The sequence below is a fragment of the Pelodiscus sinensis genome, chromosome 10 (assembly GCF_049634645.1).
Source record: "Pelodiscus sinensis isolate JC-2024 chromosome 10, ASM4963464v1, whole genome shotgun sequence".
Classification (NCBI taxonomy): Eukaryota; Metazoa; Chordata; order Testudines; family Trionychidae; genus Pelodiscus; species Pelodiscus sinensis.
The window spans coordinates 50,808,683-50,835,936 of NC_134720.1; the positions used below are offsets into that span (position 1 = coordinate 50,808,683).

Consider the following 27,254-nt stretch of genomic DNA (forward strand, 5'->3'; position numbering starts at 1 on the left):
CAGGAAGGTGTTTCAAGTGTCTTGCAAGGTCTGACCTCTCCAGCTGCAGGTAACTCTAGAGCAGGGGCGAGTTCATTTTTGACGGGGGGGGGGGGGGGGGACACTCCAACAATGCGGTAAATGTTTGAGGGCTGCAATCTTCCATTATATTAATGGAGGAGGTGCGGGGTCTGGGATGGAGGTTGGGTAAGGGATTGGGGTGTGGGATCTGGGCGGGAGCTTGGGTGAAGGAGGGGATTGTGACCTGGGGCAGTGAACTGGAGTAGCAGAGGGGGTGCAGGGTCTAGGAGGGGAGTGTGTCCTGGGTAGGAGTGCAGGGGTTTGGGCTGTGACCTGAGACAGGATTGGGGTGCAGGTTCTGGGAGAGGGTCATAACCTGGGGCAGGAGTGCGGGGGGGAGGGTGCAGGGTCTGGGAGGGGGTTGTAACATGGGGCGGGGTGCAGGGATTTGGGTTGTGACCTAAGGAAGGATGCAGTGTCTGGGAAGATGTATGGGGGTTGGAGCAGGGGTGTAGGTTTTGGTTACATGGGGTAGAGGTGCAGGAGAGGGCCAAGGGTTGTTGGAGGGAGGGGCTGGGGTGCCCAGAGGCAGGCTCTGGCTGGGAGACCTTACCTAGGCGGCTCCCAGCCAGCAGCCCAGCAGGTTCCTTAACCAGGCTCCCTGCCTTCCATGCCCCTGTACTGCTCACTGCAGCTACAGGGGCCATGTTTGCTGCTGGGAATGTTGTGAGCCCAAGGGTGAGGGTAAGGTTGTCAGGTGTCTGGTATTCACCCGGACAGTCCGGTATTTTCGCCTCCTGTCCAGTAAAAAAATTCAGAGAATACCGGACACCTGGGATGTCCGGTATTTTCTGAATTTTTTCCCAGCCAGGAGGTGAAAATGCCGGGCACCTGGCAACCCTACGAACACTCAGCTCCCGGCCTTCCCCACCTCCCTGGCCCCCAACACCCTCAGCTCCCATGTTTACCAGGTTCCCCAAGGCACAAAATGGCTGCCAACCAAAAGACCTAGGGGAAGCAATGCTTTCCCCTGGGTGTTAGTGCTCAACCACTCCCCTGTTCCTGTCCCTGCACTCACTGTTAAAGGGGACATGCTGTTTGAATGTTTTAAACTTTTTTTTTTGGCTTAACAAGTCCTTGGAGTCTTTTTTTTTTCCCCCTCAACAAGTTTGGTCCCCCCCACTTTTTCCCCCTTCAACAGAATTTTTTTCCTGTTTTTTGGGGAGGGGGGAGAAGTGTTCGGTATTTTTGTTTAAACCATCTGGCAACCCTAGGTGAGGGGCACTTCACATGCTGCCTGTCCTGCAAAGCGGCAGCTGCAGGAAGCCTCAGCTCCCTCCCCCGGGCTCTCAGCATTCACACAAGCACATGGCCCCACAGCAGCCGGCTTTCCTGAGGGCCAAGCAGGCGTGAGGCAGGCAGGGAGCTGGCTGAGGCTCTCATGGGCTGGGCTGGTGGCTTGGTGGGCCGGATGCAACCCGCAGATCATGTTTTGTCCACCCTGATTTAGAGCTTAGCAATCAGCTACTGACATTTGTAACCTGCCTAGTGCTGTGCACACACATTAGTCCCCCGGGAGCACGAGAAGCTGGAATGAAATGCCCCTCAAGATTTTTCTGCAGCCTTAAACTAGTCCATCATCTGGGAATAATTCACACCCTGTTCCCAGGCTTGAAAATGCACCTGAATGAAAGGCCCTCTGGGCACATTCACCACCTCTCCTTGTCACTACGCTAGTAGGGTTGCCAGGTGTCCAATATTCACCCAGACAGTCCTGTACTTTCGCCTCCTGTCCAGTAAAAAAAAATTCAGAGAATACTGGACACCTGAGATGTCCGGTATTTTCTGAATTTTTCCCCGGCCAGGAGGCGAAAATTCTGGGCACCTGGCAACCCTACAAACACTCAGCGCCTGGCCTCTCCCACTCCCACCCCAGCCCCCATGCTTACCTGGTTCCTCAAGGCTGCCAGCACAAAATAGCTGCCGGCCAAAAGACTTAGGGGAAGCCGCTCAACCGCTCTCACTCTTAAAAGGGGACATCCTGTTTTATTTTAATTTTTTTTTTGGCTTAAGTCCTTGGATTCCCACCCTCTTTTTTTTTTTTTTGCTCAACAACTTCGGTCGTCCGTCCCCCTTTTTTCCCCCTTCAACAGATTTTTTTCCTGTTTTTTTTTTGGGGGGGGGGGGGTGTTCGGTATTTTTGGTTCAACCATCTGGCAACCCTATGCGCTAGCCATGGTCACAATGCTAATAGCTCAGGATGGCATTAGTTATGCGACAGGCAGGGTCATTTCTAGGCTACTTGTCTAAATTCAGCCTTCTTCAGTAAGCAGCTGACAGTCTGCATACAATGACTTTCCAATAAGCTATATAAAAGAATATGGAAGGTCTCCTTGAAGTTCTCACTATGCAAGTATCTTCAGCACAAAACCCCCCACCACACGGCTGCCATGCAAGATTGCGATTTCAGCAGAGACTTCTAGGACTAAAGAGAGTCAACTATTTCTGTCCCTCATCTATATATTTTAGAAATGTCTATCAGTCTGTGAGTCTGTCTGTTCAAGAATTCCTCCTAAACAGTTAGACCTAGGGCCATCAAATTTGGTAGACAGCTTCCTCTTACTCTGACTTAAAGCATGGTCAGGGTTTGGTTGTCCCTGGAAAACAGGAAGTGCCAAGAATGGGACTGTTTTCCATAACATGGAAGGGGAGGGGCCGGGAGAGGAGAGGGACGTGAAAGGGAGGAGCACAGAGAGGAGGGGCACAATGCTGGGAGTGGCCACTGGGGTTAGTGAGCGCAGGGGAGAGCTATATGCAAAGTGGCCATTGGGGAGCAGCTTCACCACCAAGAGAGTGGCCAACAGGGCTTGGGCTCCACCATCTTTCCTACCACCAAACCAGGTAAGTAGCCCCCCTGCTCAAACCTCTTTCTCCTCCTTGGCTGTAGCACTGGTAGTGGAGAGACAGCAGGTCCCTGGGGGCTGGGGGAGGGGGAGAGAGAAAGCCCTGCCAGATGGGACCCCCACCCTGAGGCCCTCCTCACTGCTCAACCCTCACTCTCACACCCCCCATTCCCTCAACGTCCTGCCCTGCCCCCATTACATCTCTAAGGCCCTACCCTGACTCCTGCACCCCCCCCATCCCCCTGCCTTGAAGGACCCAGGAACCCCAGGTAAGTCTTCTAGTCTGTAAATAAAAATGGAGGACTTCACTCTTCAGGGCTGCCAATTGTGTCACTTTACTCAGCATTGAAATGCTTCAAAAATGTAAAAAGATTTCAAAATATACCAAGTTCTTGGTGTAAGGAGAGGAAAATGTATTATTGCTGGGCAAGGGCTGTAATTGCTTCACCTATAACAAGTTAGAACTCATGCACCTGAGAGTCTTTAATTTATAGCCAGCTCTGCCTGTGAACTCTAAGGGGCCTCGTCTCCACCCGTCTACATCCACAACGTTCAAACAGATGCTTGATGGCCAGAAGAGAAGACATCTGCCTTGAAAGTCTTACAATCTTACATGAAAAAAGGCCAGGAAAGAGCTGCCATGAGTGAAAGATAGAGTCTAGTATGGTATGCAGTAGAGCCACCATGTTTTGGATTTTGCAGCGGAAGATCGGGCAGGCATCCAAACCTAAAACATCTCCATGTGAGAGACGAGGTGAAGGACATCTTCTGGAGGACGTGTGTTTTAAGGAGGCATACAGAGGAACAGGTGGAGGCCAGATATAGATGGCCAAAGGAAACACTGAGATTGGTCTGGTAGAAGAGGTCAAACTAGGTGATCTGGGTGTTGATTCCTTCTGGACATAAGCTCAATGATTGGCAGAGTGGGTCATACAAGAGTGATTAGATCATGAGGCTTGGGCAGAGCAAAGGGAGGCCTTTGTACAGGGACCTGAAGGTGAAAATAAGGAGCCCGAAAACTGATGCAAAAGTCAAGTCAGTCAAAGGATCTGAAGCAGGGACACGGAGAAGGGGACAGATAACGTGGTAGTACTGTAGACCAGCTGGAGGTGGGGTGGGAGGGAGAGCAGCACGTATGAAACAATGTCGGTAGTTCTGTGGCTGCTGGCAACCTTTGGACTTCACACTTGTTTGCTATAAACTCTAGTTACGGGGGAGAGAGGAAAGGATGAACAAACATTTTGGGCCAGTTCCTATTATTGAGGCTCATGGAATCCTGGTACAAACTTCACAGAATTTCAAACCAGACAGGGTAAATAACTTGAGAATGTAATAGAGCAAGCAGCTGTGCACCGGTTGTGGCTAACTGCCCACGTGACCTACCAGGCCACACTAACGTCTAAGAATGGACGGGGCTGATTCTGAGGAACACTATAGTTTCTCTCAGGGGGAGTGGCTAGAAAGGCTGCAGAGAAACAGGTTCTCATTACATCTGCTGAAAGAGACATAGTGAGTGCAAACATGCACAGTCTCCTACACTGGCTGTTGGGTCGTTATGCATAAAGAACAATTTCTCCTATACAAACCTCCTAAGATGACCAGAAAAAAATCCTCTCTTAATAAACCTGACAATTCAGAAAGTAAATACACACTTGATACACAGGAAGCAACAAGTAAATGTAAGGAGGAAGAAATATTTCACATAGATTTTAAAACTTTATTTCAAATTACCAAGGCATTTGTTTTATATCATCAGTGTGCTAGAAGTTCACACAACTACCAGCATACAGACAATTTAATATAAAGTACACAATATTCTGACATTTATACTTAACAGTCTTTATGGAATGTATTTACAGACATACAAACATAGGCAGGAACTTTAAAACTCCTTTAATCTATTAATTACACGTTTACAAGGTTTTCAGAAACAGAATTGGGATTGTTTTGTAAAACACCACAATATCCTATAAAAAATATTTTTAAATGTTCAAATCCACCATAAAATTCCTCTGCTTCTAAAACAAAAATTTCAAAGAACCATTTAGTCATAAAAGGATAAAACATAACCAGTTATCACGTCACTGTGAAGAGCAATTGAAAAGTTCTTAGTGCTGTAGAACATTGTCTAGAATGTAATAATCCATCAAGGAAGGGCCTTTCCTAACAAGCTTTCCCCGTCCTTGGCTCCCAATGAGGAGAAATCAAAACCCCCTATTTTCCCCATTAGATCATTTTAATACCATCAAGGACCATTAAGTGCCAGTGCCATTTGAATTTCTGTTTTGTATCATTATCGATCCTCAAGGTTCTTCAGTGCCTGACCAGGTTTGTGTAAGGATCACAGCGTAGTTCATACAAACATACTAGCAAGCTCTAAACTTTGACATGGATTTTTCCCCAACACCAACACCCCCAAAAAGGAAAGAAATTATTCTTGCTTTAGCACACAAAATGAAATCCAATGTGTTTTCTTTAAAATATTTTTTCACTGGGTATAACAAAATTGCACAAAAATATACCAAAAAATCTCAACTCACTTGATCACAACAGAAAGCTGAAGTGTTTTTTGGTATAATAAATAAAAAATAAACTGTATCATGACATTTCAGACTTCGCTTTTTGTCCTCAATGTCTGGTCAAAGTTTAGCGTTTGCCAGCATGAAAGGCACAAGATCAGAGTCAAACCGCCATGACGTCACAAACATGAATCTGATAGAGTGAAATGTTTGTTTAGAACTGTAAAGGAAATAGGAGCATATGCCTGACCAGGCATGCAAGCACAGTTGCTGATGTAAAATTCAGCTACACACATTTGTGGGTGATAGTGGCTGATTTTACACAGCAAGAAGTGGCCATATACTGAAAATCAGACAAACTCCAAATTATTAATTTTCTAAAAACTAACATTTATGAAATGTTAAGCTTGTACCAACCTGAATGCTGTTACGGTTCACTTTCCGTAGGTCCAGGAAGCTAGACTGGAGCAAATAACAGATTCTCATACTTCCACATTAAGTTTAACAGATTTCTTTAAAGCTGATCAATCTAATATCGCTAAAGGAGGATGCAATATTGAAACAAAATTAGCCAGGTACATGGACTACAAAATGTCTAGTACTGAGAATTCAGATGAATTTGTCACTGTCCTTTAACAGTGATTTGTAGATAGCCCACAAGGAAACATTTATGGTCTATGGCAGAACTGTATACATCAGTGTGTCCCAAAGTAGGGGCTGCAAAATGTTGAGCCATCAGAAAGAAATCATAAGAAGCAACTTGAGGAAGGCAAGGACTCTGGAGGTCATGCACCTGGCACCCAGTCCTGTTCTGCCTGCTGGGTCCTTCAGCCAGAACCCACAGCAGCTGCACTTGGTATTGCTAGAAGCCTGGCATTGGTAAGGAGGGGATGTGGGGAGGCTGCTGATGGTCCCATCCTGGGGTGCATGGAACTGGCTGTGGCATGACTAGTCTCTGCTGCTTGCAGAAGACTCCATAGTCTGGTGGAAATAAGCCCTCCATCCTAGGTGCTCTTTCCTGCTCCAGGCTGTGGTGAAACTCCTTCCCATGTATCCGGGGAGTGGCTGTGGGTAGGGCTGGCTGTGGGGTGGGATGGAACGGTTTAGGAGAGGAGCTAAGCTGAGTGCGGGACAAGGGGCATCAGCAACCCTCCTCCCAAGATATATCTGAATTAGCACCATTGCCTCAGGAGATGTGGGGGTCATGATGAAGTTTGAGCACTCTGGTCGATAGTGTCAGCAGCACGATAGCAGAAAGCTACCCCTCAATTCAACGAGTGGGAGAGTCTACAATAAAACATGTCTCCTTTCACTTCCACATAGTCCTGAAAGCACCAGCTCTGTCCTTTGCAAGCCTTCCCTTGGACAAGGTGCTGTGAAACCCCACCTCGCCATTGACTGGTGGGTGGTGTACCTCTTCCTTTTTCTGACGCCAGTTACTGGCATACACCGAACTCCCAGAAACATATTATGAAAATATTTTCTCTTAGCAACGGTGCGGCTCTAGTTTTCAGTATCCGTCACGTGTTTTTCTGGATGTGTGATAAGTGATGTCATCACCAATATGAAGCAAAACACATCCACGTGTGAAATCAGCAAGACAACAGTTACCATACGCAACCACGAAATAATTATTAGGCAAACAAATCAGGATGAGAATGGAATGACAAATCTAAAGAAAAAATACAGCTAAGCCCAGACTTCTGTGCTCAGATGTTCCCATGATCAGGCTTATTACAGCACAGAAAATGTTTAACTAACCTTTTTTTCCATTTCTTCCTCTCACTTCATCTCTTCAGAAAACCTCTTGGTATTACTGGTTCACTAACAACATCCCAGAATGGAACACCACAAATTCTACGTGTCTTCTTCATGTCACATGCAATCTATGATAATGGCAGAAGTGCCTTCTGGGTGACCCCAGAAACAACACGAGGATTTCACAGCGGGAGAAAAGGGTGTTTAAAACACCAGTATTAAAAAAAACACCGTAATTGAAGCACCGGTTGTGACCAGCCTAGTTGAAGAGGAGAGGGGGGGAGACAACACAGCACAGAAGTCTGAGCTCTGCACGTAACAGACCTTTATTTTCAGTTTCTCCTTCACATATTTTGAATTTCCACTTTTGGGGGGAAAGGAAAGGGAAGTAAAGGCATTTTGTACCACTGCATGAACAAGAAAACACACTTATGAAGGCATTCTGTCAACCCCACTGACAAATTTCATTTTGCAAAAGTCTGGCACTTTGAAAGTTGAGTGTTATCCCAACACACAGAACCAATCTTGGAATTCAATAATCACTTTCCTATAATACTTTGTTCCTATACAATTGGGATCATCACTGGCATAAATGGCTGTGTGTTGTTTTCAACTGAAAACATAATTGGATAACAGACCTCTAATGGTCTCTACCTTTAATAACTTATGATTATTTGCACTGGAATGCAAATCAGTACCTGATTCCACACTGGAAAATTTTCAGGCATTATTTGCAGCAGATACAAGCCATAGAGCAATTTAACATTACCATTTAGTAACTGAGTAACTCTCATGATTGGTAGGGGAGGGTCTGAAGAATGGTACAAGGTTTCCCACTGAAATGCGAAGATTCCACACAAAAATAGATTTATAACCAATGGAAGTTCAAAGCCAGCACGTATTTTGATCTGTTTAATACAAATATTTGAATAATTAAAATTTAGTATCTGTCACTGAAATGTGTGTTCCTAATGAATGTAAAAAGTGGTATGTTTTCCCTGGAAACCCGCCCCCACCCCAGCACTTTTTAAATACTGAGATATGCCAACCCAGATTAAAGCTTCAGTTTCAGTCTTGCTTTGAAAAACTGAGAACCATCAGCTTCAAAAGGCAGTCTTAACCTGTGAACTTTACATGTAATAGAGAGGGCTGACAGATGCATAAAAACTCTGTCTAGGACTCATGAGGACAAGAAGTCTCCATCACTCTGTTGCAATAGAAACATCCCTTTTGTAAATAAATCCTACTAGGACTCTTACAGTTTTTCAAACTGTATATATATATTTATATATATAAATCCCACAATTCTACATAGTCAGTTTTAACAGATGCTTCTAAGCAACCAAAGGAAGTTTCCCCAAGAATAAACATCACTTTATAAAAGGGGAAATATTGGTAAAAATTTAAATGAAAACAGATGTGATCTCCAAAAAAAGTGGAGCAAAAATGAAGCAAAACATTCCTGTCAGGAATTACAGAAGCTAATTTCTTTCTCAGAACAGAGCTTTGTGTGTTTGGATACACTGCAGCAGCAGCAAAGTCTTCATGTTCTTCTGCTTAGCCAAGGGAAACCAAAAGGTCCTGGTGATCTTTACATAGCAGACAAGTGGTGATGCTGCTGCTTTGGGGGTGCGAGCTCCAGAAGTGCGTGGACTGTCACTGCTACCTGTGCCAAACCCTTCTCTTCTAAAATATGCAGAGGCAAACATAATCGGTCCTACACGGGGAAACACAACAGACGGACAAAAACAAAGAAAAAGGATGAAAAACACGCAACTGAAAAGAAAAGAAAAATGCAAATTAAACAAGCAGAAGGAGACTAAAATGTGGAATGTTATGGACACCTGAACAAAAATATCTAAGGAAGTAACTCGTTACCTACAGATAAGCCAGCTGTATATGTCACACCAGGGTAACAAACCAGCAAACTCTCAGACAATCATTTTGTTTGTTTATTCATCAGCACTCATGAAAAAAAATGTACAAATAAGAAGAGTTTTCAGAAGAGAAGGCGAGAAGAGGGAAGTCACACATTTGCTTCTACCCCCACTGAATAACATCACCAATAAAATCAGAACTGGACTGACTGCGGGGAGGGGAGCCTTTACTTCAATCTGGTAAACATGATCACAGATCAAATACAACAGGACTGGTGTTTTCATTTCCGTGACACAAGAAAGATGTGGAGGAGTTCTCACAATATTGTGGTTCAGCTACCAGATATGAACGCACCATCACACATTTTAAAGCTTTTATCATATGCTGAGAGATTAGCATGTGCTTTGGAAATATTGTGCAATAAATCTGAAAAGTATCTGTTTGCTTAACAGCAGTTCTTGTCAACAGGAAGAGATATACGACCTTCACAAAAACCCTCTTAAAATAATATAGAACACTTTTGGTCTGATCTTTCCTACTGAGAGTGAAAGCAGAAAGCCATGTGAAAGACGAACCCAGACGAGCATGTAAGTTGCTTTATGGCAAAAGAGGGACTTGTTCAGATGCATGCCTGAACGGCCTCTGAAAAGGTAAATGTAAAACAGGCTGTTCTTACTGTTAAAAAGAATATAACGAGGAATTACCAGGAACGTTGTAAAGGAAAATATCCTCCAAATATGAATAAAAACAGGTCATTTTTAGCAACCAATTATTCATCTTTCACAGGCACTTTTTTAACACAAATCACCTCAGAAAAGCACTCTAATTAAGCAATAGTATTTAAAGTATCTAGTTGGAACGAGCTTTCGAGGCATTTACTAAGTTGTGCTATCATGTGTATACTATGAGTTTAACGAACCAGCTCCATAGAGGCTGTCACCCTGACCTCAATGAGGCTTTGTGCAGGGCTGCAACCAGGTAGAATCAAATGTGGAATCAGATCTTTCATTTCCACCTTAAAAACACCTGATACCCTAAATTTGGCCACTCTATAAAACCATGGAGAATTCTAATGCTTTTATTTACATATGCACACAGCAAATGATTTTCTACACTGCCTGCATCTTCCATGAAAACTTTAAAAAACATCTTCAATTTCTTGGCAGCATATGAGCTATCAAAGCCAGGACATGGAGACCTTGCCAGGAGACATAATGAATCAGCCAGACAGATCTCAGACTGGTACTTTCAGGTCCAATAAAAAAGGAGGTGTCCCTCTCAGACCAGTGAAAAGCACAATTACACACAATACCTGGATTTCAGCCTTTTAAAAGTTTATAAACAAATAGGGGAAAAGATTTGAAATGAATCCATACCACAGAGGTAGTCATGATAGACAAAAAGGCTTACACTGAAAGGCACCATTACTGTAATCCCTTGCAGTTTTTAATCACAGTGTTCATTAAGAAAAGTTAACACAGGCAATTGAGTTAATTTTAGTCCATACCAGGAAACAGTGCAAAAATAGCTTCAACAGTCAATTTTTAAGTAACTGTAATCCTGCCTTTTGTGGGAAAAAAACCCCAAGCACTTTCTCCTTGGGCAGAGTTCCCAGACAGGAATGTTCTGTGTCAAATCACACTGTGATCCGGACACGAGGCAAGCAGCTCGCAGGCTAGTTAGTCCTGCTTTCCTCCCCAGGCTCAGCAGACCAGGCGTATTAAGAAACATATTCAACGGCAATGATTGCATTTTGCAACTCATCTCTGTGCTTCAGACGTGCTACTCTGTCAATGCTGCTGAAACAAGGGACTGCAGCAGCTAAGCTGGATTTCAGAGCTATTTACTGTGCTTCTTAGGAGTAAGAGGAATTCATGACACATTGAGAAAAGACATGTGGCTGAATACTCACTTGTAATGGTCTCTGAATACAGTCTACTGAATCAATCTACGCTGGGGAGATGTGGCCTCTTGCACACAGCCTCAGGAATGCCCTGCAGCTCTCAGACATCTTTGGAACTCCAACTTGATTCAAGTGGAGGGGCAGAATGGGAACTCAGTGTAAACATTAAATAACCGAGTCCGAGAGATGAGGCAAATTGGGATTAAAAACTAGGGTAATGAGTCCCCAGCCTAAGTGGGTTACAACTGAAGAACTGGGCCTGGAGTAAAGCTGAACTGATCATTGTCACCAGTTCCCATCCAACCGCGACTGGTCTATCCTGGAATAGAGCTTGCAGGGCTCCAAACACAACTCTACCAAACGGCGCTGGTTTGGGAAGGAGCCTTCCCCACCCTGCAAATGGAGACGCATGGCCGTGGTGCACTGGCACGTGACACAGCAACTCTTCTACTAGGTAAGGCCGAGGTGTGTTGGGCACAAGCTAGAAAAGATGAAGTACCAGTGACTGAAAAGCACCAAGTGAAGTAATACTGCCCAGAAAAAAAGGTAAACAGGGAGCTCCGTGTAGCAGCTCTGCAAATGTTGGAACAGAATCGATCAGCATCCATCTACTTTTGCTGACATACCCTGAAGGAGATGGGGCTCTAATACAGAGTTCCGGTGACAGTCCCAGTAAAACAAAAGCAAACAACAGAAAAAGGCAGGTAATAGATTTAGTATCATAAGAACAAGCTGGACGGGCTTTGCTCCTTTTGACAACCAATTTCATGGCTCACGGTTTCCCTGAGCAATGCATGCAAGCAACAGAGTATAGCATGCAGCTGAAAAATTCTGCAACTTCATGGAAGATTACCTGAGTTTTGTGAAACAGTGAAAAGTAAGGTATTAGAGCTTGTAGCTCATAATTCTATGATGTAAGATTCTATGATGCAAAGAATAACCAGGAGGTCACACTAATCAAGTTTGATATGAGGAACACAGAAATACTGCATGACACTTTTGAAGTTTCTGATGGGATTTAAAGACAGCCCATCTCGTTCCCAGTGTTGAAGAAGTTCTGCTCCTCTACACACTCTCCACGCTGTGTGTATTAGTCACGTGAAGCAGCTTGGTATTCACTTTCAGCCTAATTTTAGTCAAATGAGAGGCTATTCTGAACCTCACAATACAGGAAATCCAAGACTTCAAGAGAAGGGTTAAGGAAACTGGCATGAAAAAGCTCTAAGAGCAACTCCTGATACAAAGAACCAGGCCAGATCTACTAAGACAGTCAGATGTAACCAGGCACATGGACATTTAAGGAAAAAACAATACTTTGCACGTGTATTTAGCACTTTTTGTCACAGGAACTCAAAGCACTTTAGAAGTGTGGGTGGTACTCCCATTTGACAAATAGGGAAACTGAGGTACAGTGGAGCTGTGATCTTCCCATATTACAGAGCTATTCAATAGAACTGTGACTAGAACCCAGTGCACTAAACCTGAGCCCCTTGCTCTAGCCACTGGACAGCAATACCTCTCCTGTAAGAATAATGCTTGCTACACATCACAAATACAAACTTGTAACAATGTCCCAGATTATCATGGGAGTGTACCAAAGAGTGTTTTACATTGTACATGTCAACGCCGACTAACGATCAGAAAATGCACTTACACAAATGGTTCTTGACAAAAACAAAAGGCTTTACCAATTGCTGGAGAGATGTAACGAGTCGGCAGCACCACTGTCCTTCAGCTAGAGGAAAAAGACCCAGCGATAGAACATACAGAGCGTTAGCATTAGAGTGCAGTAAAATGCCACAAAGCCCCAAAGCTGGATGGAAAGAAAGACAAGAGCGGATTCTTCTGAATCTGTCCCCAGGGAAAGAAGAGTTTCAACTGTCCTTTTAACGCTGAGGTTTAGCTGAAGAATGTCAGAAGGGGAACAAAGATTGTCCTGTCCAAAGTGTGTGAGCAGGAAGGGAAAACAGACAGAAAAACAGAGTCAGTTGATCAACCATGCAAGCATCCATGAAGCATCAGTCATCAGACATCTCAAATACATCCAACAGTTTCAAGGTGTATATTAGAACCGGTTAATTCTCACAAAGGAATCTGAAAGACCTTCCATATATGCATTGTGTGTCCAGCAGTTTGTCAGTCTAGTTTACATGTAGAATAAAATCTCTTCAATAAAACAGCTGACAGTTGGCATAAGTCTTAGTTCAAACCAGTTCTATTTGGGAACTCAGGAATAAATTGGATAAGTATTCGTAAACTACCACTAGCGCTGTATAAGTCTTCATGCTCCATATGCTTAATCCATATCGTAACTGGTAAAATTATGCAAAATAGCACAAACAGAGCTGATTATTTACCTGTAATTGATCTCTGACTGTAGTATCCTGCATAGACACCAAGTATTTGATAAAATGGCTTAAGTGTTCTAAAATCATCAGCATTTCTGGACCTTTCACCTCCCTCTAACAGAGGCACCAACTATATGCAATGATGGATAGATGCAAATATAGCATATCATATAGTCCAACTGTAAGTTTCTTTTGCTCCAAGACCTCTAAGTCACAGGCTGTGTCTACATTGGCACCCTTTTCCGGAAAAGGGATGCTAATGAGACCAGTCGGAATTGCAAATGCCGCAGGGGATTTAAATATCCCCCGCGGTATTTGCATGAACATGGCTGCCGCTTTTATCCAGCTCGGGGCTTTGCCGGAGAAAAGCGCCAGTCTAGATGGGATCTTTCGGAAAATAAAGCCTTTTCCAGAAGATCCCTTATTCCTGAATTTAAGAAGAATAAGGGATCTTCTGGAAAAGGCTTTATTTTCCAAAAGATCCCGTCTAGACTGGCGCTTTTCTCCGGCAAAGCCCCGAGCCGGAAAAAAGCGGCAGCCATGTTCATGCAAATACCACGGGGGATATTTAAATCCCCCGCGGCATTTGCAATTCCGACTGGTCTCATTAGCATCCCTTTTCTGGAAAAGGGTGCCAATGTAGACACAGCCACACAGTCTTACATGACTATTCCACTGAAATACTGAAAGAAGAGGGTGGTTCTATGGAAGATACTACCTTTAGAGAACAGTAATTACAGGTAACTAGTTTGCCCTCTTAAAAGGTAGTATTTGCACATAGATGTCTCAGAGCATGGACCTATTTCTGCAACCTGAGAATGTAAGTGAAAGGGGACACTCCCGGGCATTGGTTCAATAAAAACACACGACACAGACATTGTCACACAGACATCCCACCTTCTCAGGGGCACAGAAGACGTGAGGGTAAGGTTAGTGTTCAGGTGGAGGTCACTCAACTAAATACCCATAAAGATCTTGTCCTTCAGGAACTCTAATTTGAAGCTCAGTGCAGGAGGAATGAGAGCATAATCAGATTCTAGGTAGGTCAGCCTTGTCTGCCTCTGTGTACCTACATACATCACGGCAGAACTAACATAATGGAGTCTTACTCTACACCATGGACTTGTATTCAGTGCACAGGCGTGAGCAGCTTAGATACGACTTACTATGTCACTTGTCGCCTCCCTTGAACTCTGTGGATTATGAAGCCACTTGGAGACCGACAAAGTGAGGGGGACTGATTTACTTCAGCATACGTAGGTAGTGCAGCACTCCAAAGTAAAAGTGAATTATTCACTAAAATGTTCCAACCTCATGCACCACTGGGTTTTAAGAGATTAATAAGCAGCTAAATAAGGTTTTTAGCTTGAGTTTTTGCTGACTCGGGGAATCGGCTGTATTATATCTTGCAAATGAAGTTATCAATTACATAATCCAGGCAAACACTGCTTTAGCAGTGACTGTCCAGGAATCACTGTCAGAATAATTTTGAGGCACTGGATCCAATTTTCCCTTTCGGCAATGTCTTTCAAATATCAAATAGGAAAAAAATACCACGAAGCAAAACAGCAACATAAATTCTAACGCTTATTTTGTGAGGTAAGGAAACATAGCAATTAATGTATCAGAAAGAAAAGCAGCAGCAAAACAGAACAAGTTGCTATTAAAACATCAAACGTTTGCACTGAAACATAGCTAGTGTCGGAAGTGAAGTGGGGAAGGAGGGAAAGAAAAAGAAAAGACAGTTGGACTATGCTGTGCTATACTGTGTATGCCCCAAGAGTGAATGTGCACTGTTTTGGAAGAAGAGGAATTCCAGAAGGTACTAGAGCTTGCAAGCAAGAATATATAACAAAAGGAGTGGCGATCTATGCACTGATGACTACCCATCAGAGACCAGTATCATGGTTTCTTCTTAGACAATCAAAGTGTTCATATAAAATAACTGCACAGTAGTTTTTGCTGTGAGCAGAACAGAGCCCTTGCTACCAGGGAGGGGCACCCAAAACTATATATGTTTTTTTATTTTTAAAGCTTCTTGGATTAACACCAAACATATGGTTTCAAGAAAACCTGAATTATGTTTTTTCAAAAATTCTTACTGAACTTCCTCATTCTACTTGACAGAATCAAACTGAATCCTATCACAGTGTATTTTATCTAGATCACTAAGTGAAGCATGCTCTTTGCAAACTATTATAGCAATTCTTTTGCTTCTTGAAACAATGCAAAACCAAATCAGCTCTGTGTTGTTATATACACCTTACAGGTGAGCCTACTGAATTTTACACACTTGCATTGTCCCCAAGCATTTCAGAAAGGCCTTTGTTTGTAAAGTACCATACAGGACAGCACACTCACAATACAGGAATAGAAGAGAGTTTACCTGAGACACACCAATCTTTCTGCAAGCTTCCAGGAAATTTTCCACATTTCGTCTGCATTTTGCCATTGTTAGCTTAGGCTGCAAAGAAGCAGGGGAAGAAGGCATACAAACTTCTTAATTGGCAGGTTTTTAAAAATAAAGCTTTTGGGTTAAACAAACTCCTAATACATCTGCAGGCCAAAAATGACATATGCTTGTCCAATTCAAAACAGAGCTCTGTTACAGGATGATGGGACATTCCCTTAAAAAGGCAAGCACTAAGTGAAAAGCTAACTCATGAAGTGCTGAGACTGACATTTTAATGGAAAGAGTATTTTGATCTGAACAAAATATACACACACTGTTATACGACAGGCTGCACATTTGGAGTCTATTTTGAGTGGCTGCAATAACCTGATCTTAAAAGTACATTTAGAATAAAACATTTCATACGTTGCTCCAGTACAGTGATCTTTGAATGTCAGAGCAATTTTATGATGTGAAGCAACCTGGAGCCTATTCCGAATGATTAAAATTATACGCATGTTTAAAAAATATCTGTTAACAACAAGGTACAAAAAGAGCCAAATGAAACCAGAGAAAATGGAAAGTGCTGCCTAAGTTTCTCACAATTGTGTTTCCTGTGGTTAACAGCAGAGTTCTAAATTGTATTGATCAGATTTTTCTTGAATGGGCATTTTTGGGTTAACTTCACCCGTTTTACACAGATTTCTATTACTGGAGAAAAAGCAGACTAGACAGCAGAAGCAAAACGTAAGATGCCCCTTTCTCCCTTGTCTGGCTACACACTGTTGGTAACAGTAGAGAGGGAGCTTCGGAGAGGCTAATAGTCCTCCATCTAAGCAGGCAGATGGGAAGATGGTGGAACTTTGGCTCCACATCCTCAAGGTGCCAGACAGCACAGCTGAGCTGGTACAGAGAGGTAAATGCCAGGTTATGTGTTGATGCAGATTTTCCCCTTCTGGTGCAAGGAGGGAAAACAGAGAGCATCTTATGGCTAAGTCACAATAAAGCCCCATTCCCCTGTCAAGGCACTGCAACTATCTGCTGCCCCTTACTCAGGCTTCGTGGCAACGCTGTGATTTAGCTCATAAGGGGGAGTTGGAACCATCCAATTCCACAGATGACAGGGCACAGACAGTATCTTCATTATGAAGTGAGTTTACCGAGTAATAGTTACATGTATACTTTTTTGACGATTCTATAATCTGCCTAAGATGCCATCATATCCCTTTAGTCTGTTATCGAAACTACAGGGACATCTGCATGATGAAACACCACCTCGGAACACAAACCATAATGATGTGATACACCGTGCTGTCAGTGCCAGAGTTCTAATGCAAGTACTGGCTCCAAAATAAATTCCAGCAACACTTAACATGACTCCCTTTGGTTATTATTTATAGTCATTCACCTTGTTTTAAAATTGCAGCAAACAATCAGCCTTTGAGAGCAACATCCACATGATATATTCAAAATATAAGTGTATTTTTCAAGTAGAAAAAGGAGGTGTCTTGTCTAGCTCTGTTGGAGTCTAACCTATGAAGCACTCATGTGGGTTTGCTACAGTCAGTAAGGGAAGATAGACAATTTCCCATGAAGCAGTGATCTTCAAGTCATTTTTTAGGTTGTCTAACCCTCCAAAGAAACCAACAAAATTGCGACAACAGGATCAATAGTGTAAATGGTTCATCTTCATTTCCTGACTCTCATAGCATCTCTAGTTACATGTGGTATTTGGTAGTACACGTCTGGCTCTCACTGATGAAGTTACACAGAGAGGTACTTTTCCTGCGTTACTTTCCATAATTTCTAAAGCACCGCCCAAAATGTTCAGTCGGGTAACACAAAAGAAACTTCTTGAGCTGTGTATCCTTCCTGCTACAAACACTCCCAGAATACATGAAGATTAACTTCCTGTCCTTCATTTCCCACAAGTGCAGGTCTGCCCTTATCTGTGTTGTTCCAAGTCTCTGAAGCACAATCTGATAAATATGCCCTATCGAAATTCCTAAGAAAAAGAGTTGATGGTAATTTAAGTGGGTCCAGCAATAGGAATCTATTCACGTCCAACTGAGATGGAATTCTGATTCCTTATTTTCTTAATGTTTTCTGTATTGTGTTGCCACACGTCCATTTAAATCCTACATGTCCCAGCTCTCTATCCTTCTCTGTTTCTAAGACCTTTTGACCCTCTGGAAATACCCTGTTTTGGTTCTTATATTGACTCCTATCTTTTGTTGTACTAAAATATAAAGTTCTCAAGTCCTATATAGTTCAATTAACAGAATCTGTGTTAGAAGTAACTAATAAAAATGGACAATCACAAATCTCACTAGCTTTTTTATGGCTTTGCTGCACATTCTGCTTAGGCAAAAGAGACTGGTATATTGTCAGGTCTGCCCAACTTCAGAAGAAGCTGCTACATGTGATACTCACATGGACATTAGGATGAGATCCAAAGACAACTACAGCTCATGATTACACCTTGGTATACTTACTACAGCAGGCGAGGGGACATGGATGCTGGGAACAGATCGAGGCCGCACGTGATTAGCTAAGTGGCAGAGAACAACCCCGTCAGTAAGAGCTGCTCCAAGATCACTGGGCAAAGACACTTTTAACCGTGACTCAATATTCTACAAAAGAACAAAAAAGATCCAACAAAATGTGAATCACACCAAACTAATCAGACAACAGGTAAATGATTCAACAGAGCTCCTCTTTGCAAACTTATTTATTCTGCGGAACATTTCTGAGCAGCAGAATCGCTCAGGAACCAACATCCCTCTTAATTCTCTGAGGTTTGATTATCAGAAGTTTTCATTCTGAGGACCACCAGGATTCACAGCTGCCCAGTTTGAAAACTACTGAGCTAAAAGATAAATGGAGTTGTCACACTAGAGTGCATGGAATTAAAATCTAGCAACTGAGATAAAAAGAATATTACTCAAAATATTACTCAAAATAAAGCCACAAATCCCAGGGCAAGGAGGGCAGGGCCTCCTGGGTGTGTGTGTATGTGTGTGGGGGGGGTGGGGGTGGGTGCGGGTGCGTGTGCACGCAGGACCAGGAGCAAAATCCCTCCCAGTGCCCCAGACACAGGGCCCAGGGCAACTCCCCTGCCACAGGGCTCCCCACCCTCTTAGCCCTGCCCTGTATCACCCACTCCCTTCTTCTGTTCTATCCCTATGCCCCTCCTCTGAGCGACAAGAGCCAGGGGATTACTGGGCCTGACATGGGGTTGCAACAGGGGTCACCTCCTACCCTACACTCCCTATGGTGGCAGGAGCCAGAAGAGTCTGGCAACCTGCTTTGTCTTGCTGTGCCACTGTCCCAGCACACTGCACCCCACTTCTCCATGGTGGCAAGCAACAGAGAGGCCTGAGTGCTCTACTTCCCACTACTGGGGAGAAGTGGAGCACAGGCGGCTGGGAGAGGGCAGTGCGGCACAGTACAGTGGAGCAAGCTACCAGGTCACTCTGGATCCCAATGCCATGTGAGTGTGGTGGCAGGGGCAGGTGTGACCCTGTTGCTGCCCTGAGCCAGGCCCCTTAAACCGCCAGGTACCGCCTGTCCATAGGATGAGTGAGGCAGCCGCTGAGTGGCCTAGGGCGGCTACCCAGATTCGTCCTATGGACAAGATGGCTCTGTCCCAGGGTGAGTAATCAAGATTCAAGAAACACATTCCACATCTTCCAGGTACTATGAAAATAGACGTACTATGAAAATAGTTGTCTTCTAAAGTATAGGAGTGGAATGTAGTCACCAGAGGCAAGAGAGCATAGCTTCCCTGAAAACTGAACTACTACATATTATTTTAAGCAGGAAAAGGAAGTGAGCCTGTAACAGTGTTGGCCCCAGAATATTAAAGACATAAGGTGGGAGAAGTACTAAGTTTTTATTGGATCAACATCTGTTGGTGAAAGAGACGAGATTTCAAACTACAGAGTGCTTGGAGCTTGTTTCATTCAGTGTATGGCCTTTAGCAAATCACACTTCTATATTTCAGTTTGCACATCTGCAAAATGAGTTTTGTTTTGTACTTAAAACCCCATCTTACCTGGGAAGTAGATTGTAAGAGTCAATATATGCAAAGTCCTTTCAGATCAACAGAATAAAGGAACTACATGACTACAAAATATTTAGAGAAAATGCTGGGTTATGGCTTCCTTTAAGTTCATGAGTGGAGGAAAAATAATCCATTCTGGTGAGGTGCTTATATTCACTACTGTGCTAGAATCAGCATTTATGGAATGGGTAAGGCATCTTATTGTAATTGTTTGAGACTTTGTCAAGGAATAACTTACATTTCTAGGCAGCTTTCATCCCAAACAATCCTAAACCATTTTAAAGACACTTCTAAGAATCACTGCACAGTGAAGAAATGAAGGCATCTCTGGGGTGAAACACAGCAGCAGCATAACAGAACACAGCATTTTTCTAATTTAATATGTGCATTGTGGCTAGGGATGTTAGCAGCTAGTCAGCTAATCATTTAACGGATGAGCGACTGCTTATCAGTTAATAGTCCCAGTTAAATGCAACATTCTCCTCCCCCACATTTAAAATTCAGACCAGCAGGCAGGCTCAGTCCCAGCCTGCTGGTTGAGTTTTCAATGAAGAGCACGCAGGGGAGCCGCTTGTCACTCCGGGCTGCTTCCTCTGATACAGCCTGGGCACCCCGTGGACAGAAGCTGCTTCATCGGATGCTGAAACAGCCTCTGTCCACAGGGAGCTTGGATGCAGGATGGCAGGGGGCTCCCCGGGAGTGGAGCTGGAAGCGCACTGGCTGCCGGCCCTGCCCCTGGGGTTATTGAGTAATCGTGTAACCACCAAGACATTTAGCAGTTACACAATCATTAAAATAACCGCTTTCTAAGATCCCTAATTGTGGCAATGTAATCCCAGTCATGGATCTCAGCTCTGCCGCTAATTTCTATACAAACATAGAACAAAAAGACAGTCCCTGTCCACAGATCTTACCCTCTAAATACAAGACAAAGAGACAACAGGTGGGCACAGACAGATGCGCAGTCAAAAGACACGTGATATTAGTTAGCATGATGGGCGCAGTCTGAGCACACGAAATGCTTAACCATTACACCAAGCTTTGGTATGATACTTGCAGCGAATTTGTTAAGAGATACGCTAGTTATTGCCAGTACAGACCTTCCGCAGTTGCTCTATTAGCTCCAGCTCTTCCTCACGTTGCTGGGAGTTCTGCCTTGCTCTAGGGTCTGTACAATCATTAGGAGGAAACGAAGCAGAAGAGGGAGACGAAGCAACTCCTAGAAAAACACCATGAAGGAAAACGACATGCCAAGTCTAGCTGGGATATATTCCTTTTCTGCAGTATTATACATGCTCAGTATGCAAGTTTGGGTACAGTACATTTCTACTCATAAATCAGGTTCCTTCATTAGATTATTAATCTAAGCAACGTTTGGATGCTGTTTCTGATCCCAGTTAAACCCTCTCATAAAAAGGATAAATTTTAAATAGCTGAAATGTTGCTTTGTATAACTTTCATCAGTCTTACTGCAAAGGTACAAATTCTGATATGTACTACAGTGCAGTGCAAAGTCTAGAAAGCTGCCTTCATCATTATCGAGGGACATAAACATCATTACAATAGTCTCTATGTAGGTGAAAGTACAAACCCAGGGGAACACAGCACTAAAGCCTTCCTCCCAAAACAGACGCACTTCACAAATTTGCACATTATAGTCTTCGATATCTGTTGTATTTATTACCAGGACAAAAATACTGGCCTAATTATAAATAGAACTATAAAAGTTTAACGCCTGGTGTCCATAGATCAATCTCTAAAGCTGATTTGATGAGAATAAAGCTACTGCCAAGATTGAATACAAATTAGTTAACTTGAAAGTTAACACAGCTTTGTAACAGTCCAGCTTCTCCAGCGATATACCCTACCTTTGTTCATTTCATCCCTTGCAGCCACTCGGAAAAGGAAACTCTCAGGTCGCTGGGGAGGGTTTCTATATGAAGGAGAAGTGGCAGGGCCAGGATACAGAGAGGAAAGGTGGACTGAACAAATGTGGAAAGGCACAGGAAAGGCAAGGAGGAAAAAGAAGAAAAAGGTTATGGGTTTGATAGGAAATGAGTTCAGTGCGGTAGTAGTTAAAAGAAAAAAATGAAATTATAACCTATGACCAGGGCTCGACAAACTATAGAATCTACTCGCCCGTGGTGAGTAGATTTCAGCTGCACGCCCCGTTTACCGGCGGCGCGCGAATGCACAACACGGCTCTTGCGCATGTGCAGTGTGGGGCTGGCGAGCAGCTTTCACCGCCGTTTGTCAAGCGCTGCCTATGACAACAAAAATTACAGCCATGAACGGCAACAATATGGGACAGAAAGAGGCTACTTTAAGAGCACTTGCATGCGCAATCCATATTCCATACACTTTTACCAACAAATTCTTCCATTTTGTACTTAATGTGCCATTACGGCAATGCCAATGCCAGAGCCTGGAACATGTGAAGCCCCACTATTTCCCACAGCACATGCCAGCTGCTCTGTACTCTCTTTACTTATGTGACTCGACAGAAAACTTAACAAATCTGGCCCACAGACACAGCAGTCCAGCTTACAGATGGGAACGACACGTTTTACAGTCGAGCTATGCAAGCAAGCAATTGAACCTACTTTTTAGCCTTTTTGTACCTCTCCCCTATTACCTGTTTGGGTAGTAGGTGAACTTGGTGATATGGTAGATCTGTCATCACTCTGTGGACAAATAAGTAGAAGAGCATTAATAATCCTTACTGACACAGGCTGTAACTAGCTTTTCAGAAGCTGCCATCCACCTAGACATATTTCAGGAAAAAAAAAAGGGGGAAATATACAATAGGGAATTATGTTGCAGAACGGCTGTAAATCACCTTCTTCAAGGAATAAAATGGGGAAAGAGGTATTGCTTCTAGAAACAACAGTGGCAGTGCTGTGTTTGAATATTTTTCAGTGTGGGAATAGGGACATCAATTAAATATCATGCAAAACAGCAGCTCTGATCCCAATGCACAGCCCACTCTAAATATTTGCCAGAGCAAAACTACTATTAATTAAACTTTACTTTCCTGTCTACGCCCAGAGTAATGAAAGTACTGATTAAAGATGAATTAATGATGGATTAATGCTTTCTTGTGATTAATGCTTCCTACTATGCAATATAATAAAGTATCCATAACAGACGAGAGTGTCCAGGATAGTCACATTATATGGTAAAAGTAAGTTTTTAAACTTAGAAAACGACATTTCTAGTAAGCTACAAATCAGTAGATGGTATAGAGGAAGAGGGGGGGAAAAAGAAATGGTGACAGGCAGCAAGAATCTAAGAACCAATCCATACAAGGATTGAAATCTTGCTGGCTACTAACATGTTTGCATGGTGTAGGACCACTATAGACATGACCAAAGATAAAGCAAGGTAAAACCTACTGCAATTGAATCAGGTCAGTCATAATTTCTGAATTCCAGGATAGACAATGACAGACTAAAACATATTAAAATAGAACTGTGGATCTGCAAGCTTTTTTATTGGTTAATAATAGCTAAAGATACCTTGACAGATCTGAAGGCAGAGGCATGAGGTAGGGTGGTAGCATAGCCCTCTTGATTCAACCCTGACAGCGACTGAACACAGAAAGAAAGAAGGCAGTACCAACGTTAGCAAGCAGGTGACAGGATATGCATGAGCCAATGCACCAGTAAGAGTAAAAAGGGGCAGGTACTCACACAAGTTCAAGTGTTGCAAAGATATTAGTGGAAAGAGGTAAAATGTTTGAATAGTTATTTACTAAAACTAAAATATAATTAAAATCTTCCCACCCTCAAAAATACTATATTCAATGAACCTGAGAGAAGATACTTGCTTTAAAACAAGAACATGATCACATCAAAAGCAGAACTAAGAAAAATCATAGTGGTAAAAAACTCTTGAGTCATATAGTGCACTGACACAGACAAAACATTACTCTTTCTGTCACAGCTGGTTTTAAGCCACTAATCAGAGTAAAACAGATTTTTGGACACTTTCAAAATTCAAATTTCATTCTGAATTAACTAGATTGTTTCCCTAGTAACTTCAGGAATGTGAGGAAAACTTCATCATCTAATTGGCTGCAAGGCAAAGGTACAGAACTGTGTCAATAAGGAAACATATATAACAGCACCTGAGTATTTTCACAATGGAAAATTAAAAACTACATTTGTGAGTTAAAAGTAAGGTAAACAAGAGCCCAGAGACAGAAATTAGGCTATCAGAGAAGAAGTCCAACATGAAGCTTGTCAATAGAGGTCAAAGAGGCAAAAGATAAACTACTCTTCACATTTACACAGCGGTTCTTGATTTTTACTGGTAGAAGCTTTTAAATGAACAGGTGCAGCTTGAGGACCCAAAGTCTGGAAAAGTAGTATTTGGTGTCCTCATGCTGACTAGCTATTAGAGCTGTCAAGAGATTAAAAAAAAATCACGACTAATCGTGCTGTTAAACAGTAACAAAATACCACGTATTTAAATATTTTTGGATGTTTTCTACATCTACTATATATCTGAGAGAGTGTATGTCTGTCTGTTCATGAGATAGTTTATTCAAGAACTCCTTAATGGTAAGAGCTAGGATTACCAAATGTGGTATGCAGTTTCTTCTTATGTCTTACAGCAAGGTCAGAGTTTGGTTGTGCCAGGACAATGGGATGTTCCTGTTTCTCATAAAACAGAAAGGGAGGGGTCTGGTAGCAGGGAGATTTAGTTACACTGCAGAATGACCAGAGATGGGACCAGGACAGATATAACCCCTTTGCGGCAGCAGGAGACAGGGGTGGAGAAGGGGACAGTAACATACTACTGTATATATTTGAAAGAATTTGTCTGTTTGCGTGTCTGTCTGTCCCCTAGTAGGGGGGAGGCACACCTCCCTCCTTGTGGCCGATGCGGCTGCAACAGCCATGGATAGGTGTTTTTCACCTGGCTCCAAGCTACTGGGGTGAGAGAGGGCTGGAGATGTCCTTTCTCACCAGGGCAGCCTACATGCTGAACCCTCATCCTCAACCCCACCCCAGAGTGATGCTTTTAATGAAGAAAAAACAACAAATTATTTCAATTAAGGACCCAAGCAATGCCCCGTAAATCTTCTAATTTTCAAATATATTGATGTCAATTGCAACACAGAATTCAAAGTGCTTGCTCTTTATTTATATATTATTACAAATACATGCACTGTAAAAAACAAAAGAAATAGTCATTCAGTTCACCTAATATCAGTATCATCTCTTAATCATGAAAGTTGAATTTACAAATGTACAATTATGTACAAAAAAATCCACCCTACATTGAAATATAAAATAATGTAAAATTTTGGAGCTTGCAAGTCCATTCAGTCCTATTTCTCGTTCAGCCAATCATTCAAACAACCAAGTCCATTTACAATATGCAGGAGAATAATGCTGATTCTTATCTACGATGTCATTTGAATGTGAAAGCTGGCCTTCTCGTGACACTGTTGTAGCCAGCATCACAAGATATTTATGTGCCAGAAGGGCTAAAGATTCATGTCCCTTCATGCTTTAATCACTGTTCCAGAGGACGTGCATCCATGCCGATAATGGGCTCTGTTTGGGAATGATTCAAAGCACAGCAGACTGACACGTTTGTTTTCACCATCTGAATCAGATGCCACCAGCAGAAGGTTCATTTTCTTTTTTGGTGGTTCAGATTTGGTAGTTTCTACATAAGAATGTTGCTCTTTTAAGACTTTGGAAAGCATGTTCTACATCTTGTCCCTCACAGATTTTGGATGGCACTTCAGATTCTTAAACCTTGAGTCAAGTGCTGTAGCTGTTTTTAGAATCTCACATTGGTACCTGCTTTGTGTTTCGTTCAATCTGCTGTGAAAATGTTCTTAAAATAAACATGTGCTAGGTCATCATACAAGACTGCTAAAACATAAATATATGGCAGAACACTAGTAAAACATAACAGGAGACATACATACAGTTCTCTCCCAAGGATTTTAACCACACATTTAATTAACGCCTTTTTTCATGGGAAATAGGAAGCATTATCTCCCATAAATATAAATAACTGCTAAACCAGAAGTAGGGCTGAGTGGACTTACAGACTCTGAAGTTTGATACTGTTTTGTTTATGAATGCAGTTATGTAATTTTAAAAATATCTACATTTGTAAGTTACAATTTCATAATAAAGATATTGCACTATGGTACTTCTATGAGGTGAACTGAAAAATGCTATTTCATTTGTTTCTTTTTTACAGTGCAAATATTTGTATACTTTGTATTCTGTGTTGTAACAAATCAATGTATTTGAGAATTTAGAAAAACAGCTAAAATATTAAATAAATTCCAATTGCTATTCTTTTAACAGTGCAATTAATTAATTATTTTAACAAAATTAATTTAAAAATATTTGTGATTAATCGACAGCCTTACTTGCTAAGGGCTCCAAGCTGTTACTTTTGCTTTCAAACGGGCAATGAGTGTGATGAAAAAGCTATGGCCTATACAGTCTACTGAAGAATAAAGGCATCCACATGAAGACAAACTATGTGCCCTGACTGCTAAGTCTTGTCTGTGAGTCAACATACAAAGGGCCTGTAAGTGTGTCAATACTGCAAGTTATAGAGGAATCTGGATAAGGCACCACATTTTCACTGTGGGTCTACCCAGTCCTAAATTTTCCTGCACACATGAAACACAAACTCAGAACTGTGCCCTTACATTTTAAGTGGCATGAACTAGACTATATCCTTCAATTATTAGTGAGTATTCTCCAAGCAGCACAACTCAGGAGCTGGAGGAGTAAAGATGGGAACAGTACTTTCCAAAAATACTCTCAATTAACACTTAAACGTACCCAAAATAATACAAGGTTACTACCTCTAACAACTATCTAATCAAAACTCTGGTCATCTGAAGAAGTGGGCTGTGCCCACGAAAGCTCATGATACAATCTACATGTTTTGTTAGTCTATAAAGTGCTACCAGACCATTTGTTGTTTTTAAACTATCTAAATGTAAAGCATACATGCCAAGTCTTAACATGACTGTTACCACACTACCCCTTTTGAAAGAAAAAGAAAAAGAAAAAGAAAAAGAAAAAGAAAAAGAAAAAGAAAAAGAAAAAGAAAAAGAAAAAAGAAAAGAAAAGAAAAGAAAAGAAAAGAAAAGAAAAGAAAAGAGAAAAGAAAAGAGAAAAGAAAAGAAAAGAGAAAAGAAAAGAAAAGAAAAGAGAAAAGAAAAGAAAAGAAAAGAAAAGAAAAGAAAAGAAAAGAAAAGAAAAAGCCATCCCTTACAAAAGCTGTGTGCAGAGCCAGCCTTACACACAAGTATCTTAGCAGCCCACAAGACAACTCCCTCCCCACATTAATATTTGGGGGAAGAGGTTTTTATGAGGTCTGATTCTAGCTTGGAGCATGGTTGACAAAAAGCCTACAGGTTTTAAATGATGCCTAAAGAAAGGGATTTCTGCCCATTAATTTAACAGTATGTTTCTAGAAGAAAAGAGCAAGTC

At 42.2% G+C, this 27,254-nt stretch overlaps 1 protein-coding gene across 5 annotated transcripts in view; it reads right to left on the minus strand.

Annotated features, from left to right (window-relative positions):
• Positions 1-4,599: 4,599 nt before the first annotated feature.
• Positions 4,600-27,254, minus strand: part of LRCH3 (leucine rich repeats and calponin homology domain containing 3) — a 116,386-nt gene continuing 93,731 nt past the window's right edge. For 3 of the 5 annotated variants that reach the window (XM_075938178.1, XM_075938177.1, XM_075938176.1), the window contains 7 exons: positions 23,286-23,357; positions 22,403-22,451; positions 21,636-21,749; positions 20,868-20,986; positions 18,197-18,334; positions 15,696-15,773; positions 4,600-8,897 (listed from right to left, as the gene is read on the minus strand). In XM_075938178.1, coding sequence (XP_075794293.1) covers positions 8,772-8,897; positions 15,696-15,773; positions 18,197-18,334; positions 20,868-20,986; positions 21,636-21,749; positions 22,403-22,451; positions 23,286-23,357 — 696 coding nt within the window. In that variant the 3' untranslated portion in view covers positions 4,600-8,771. The remainder of the gene's footprint in view (positions 8,898-15,695; positions 15,774-18,196; positions 18,335-20,867; positions 20,987-21,635; positions 21,750-22,402; positions 22,452-23,285; positions 23,358-27,254) is intronic. The other 2 variants (XM_075938180.1, XM_075938179.1) reach the window with 1 other exon arrangement.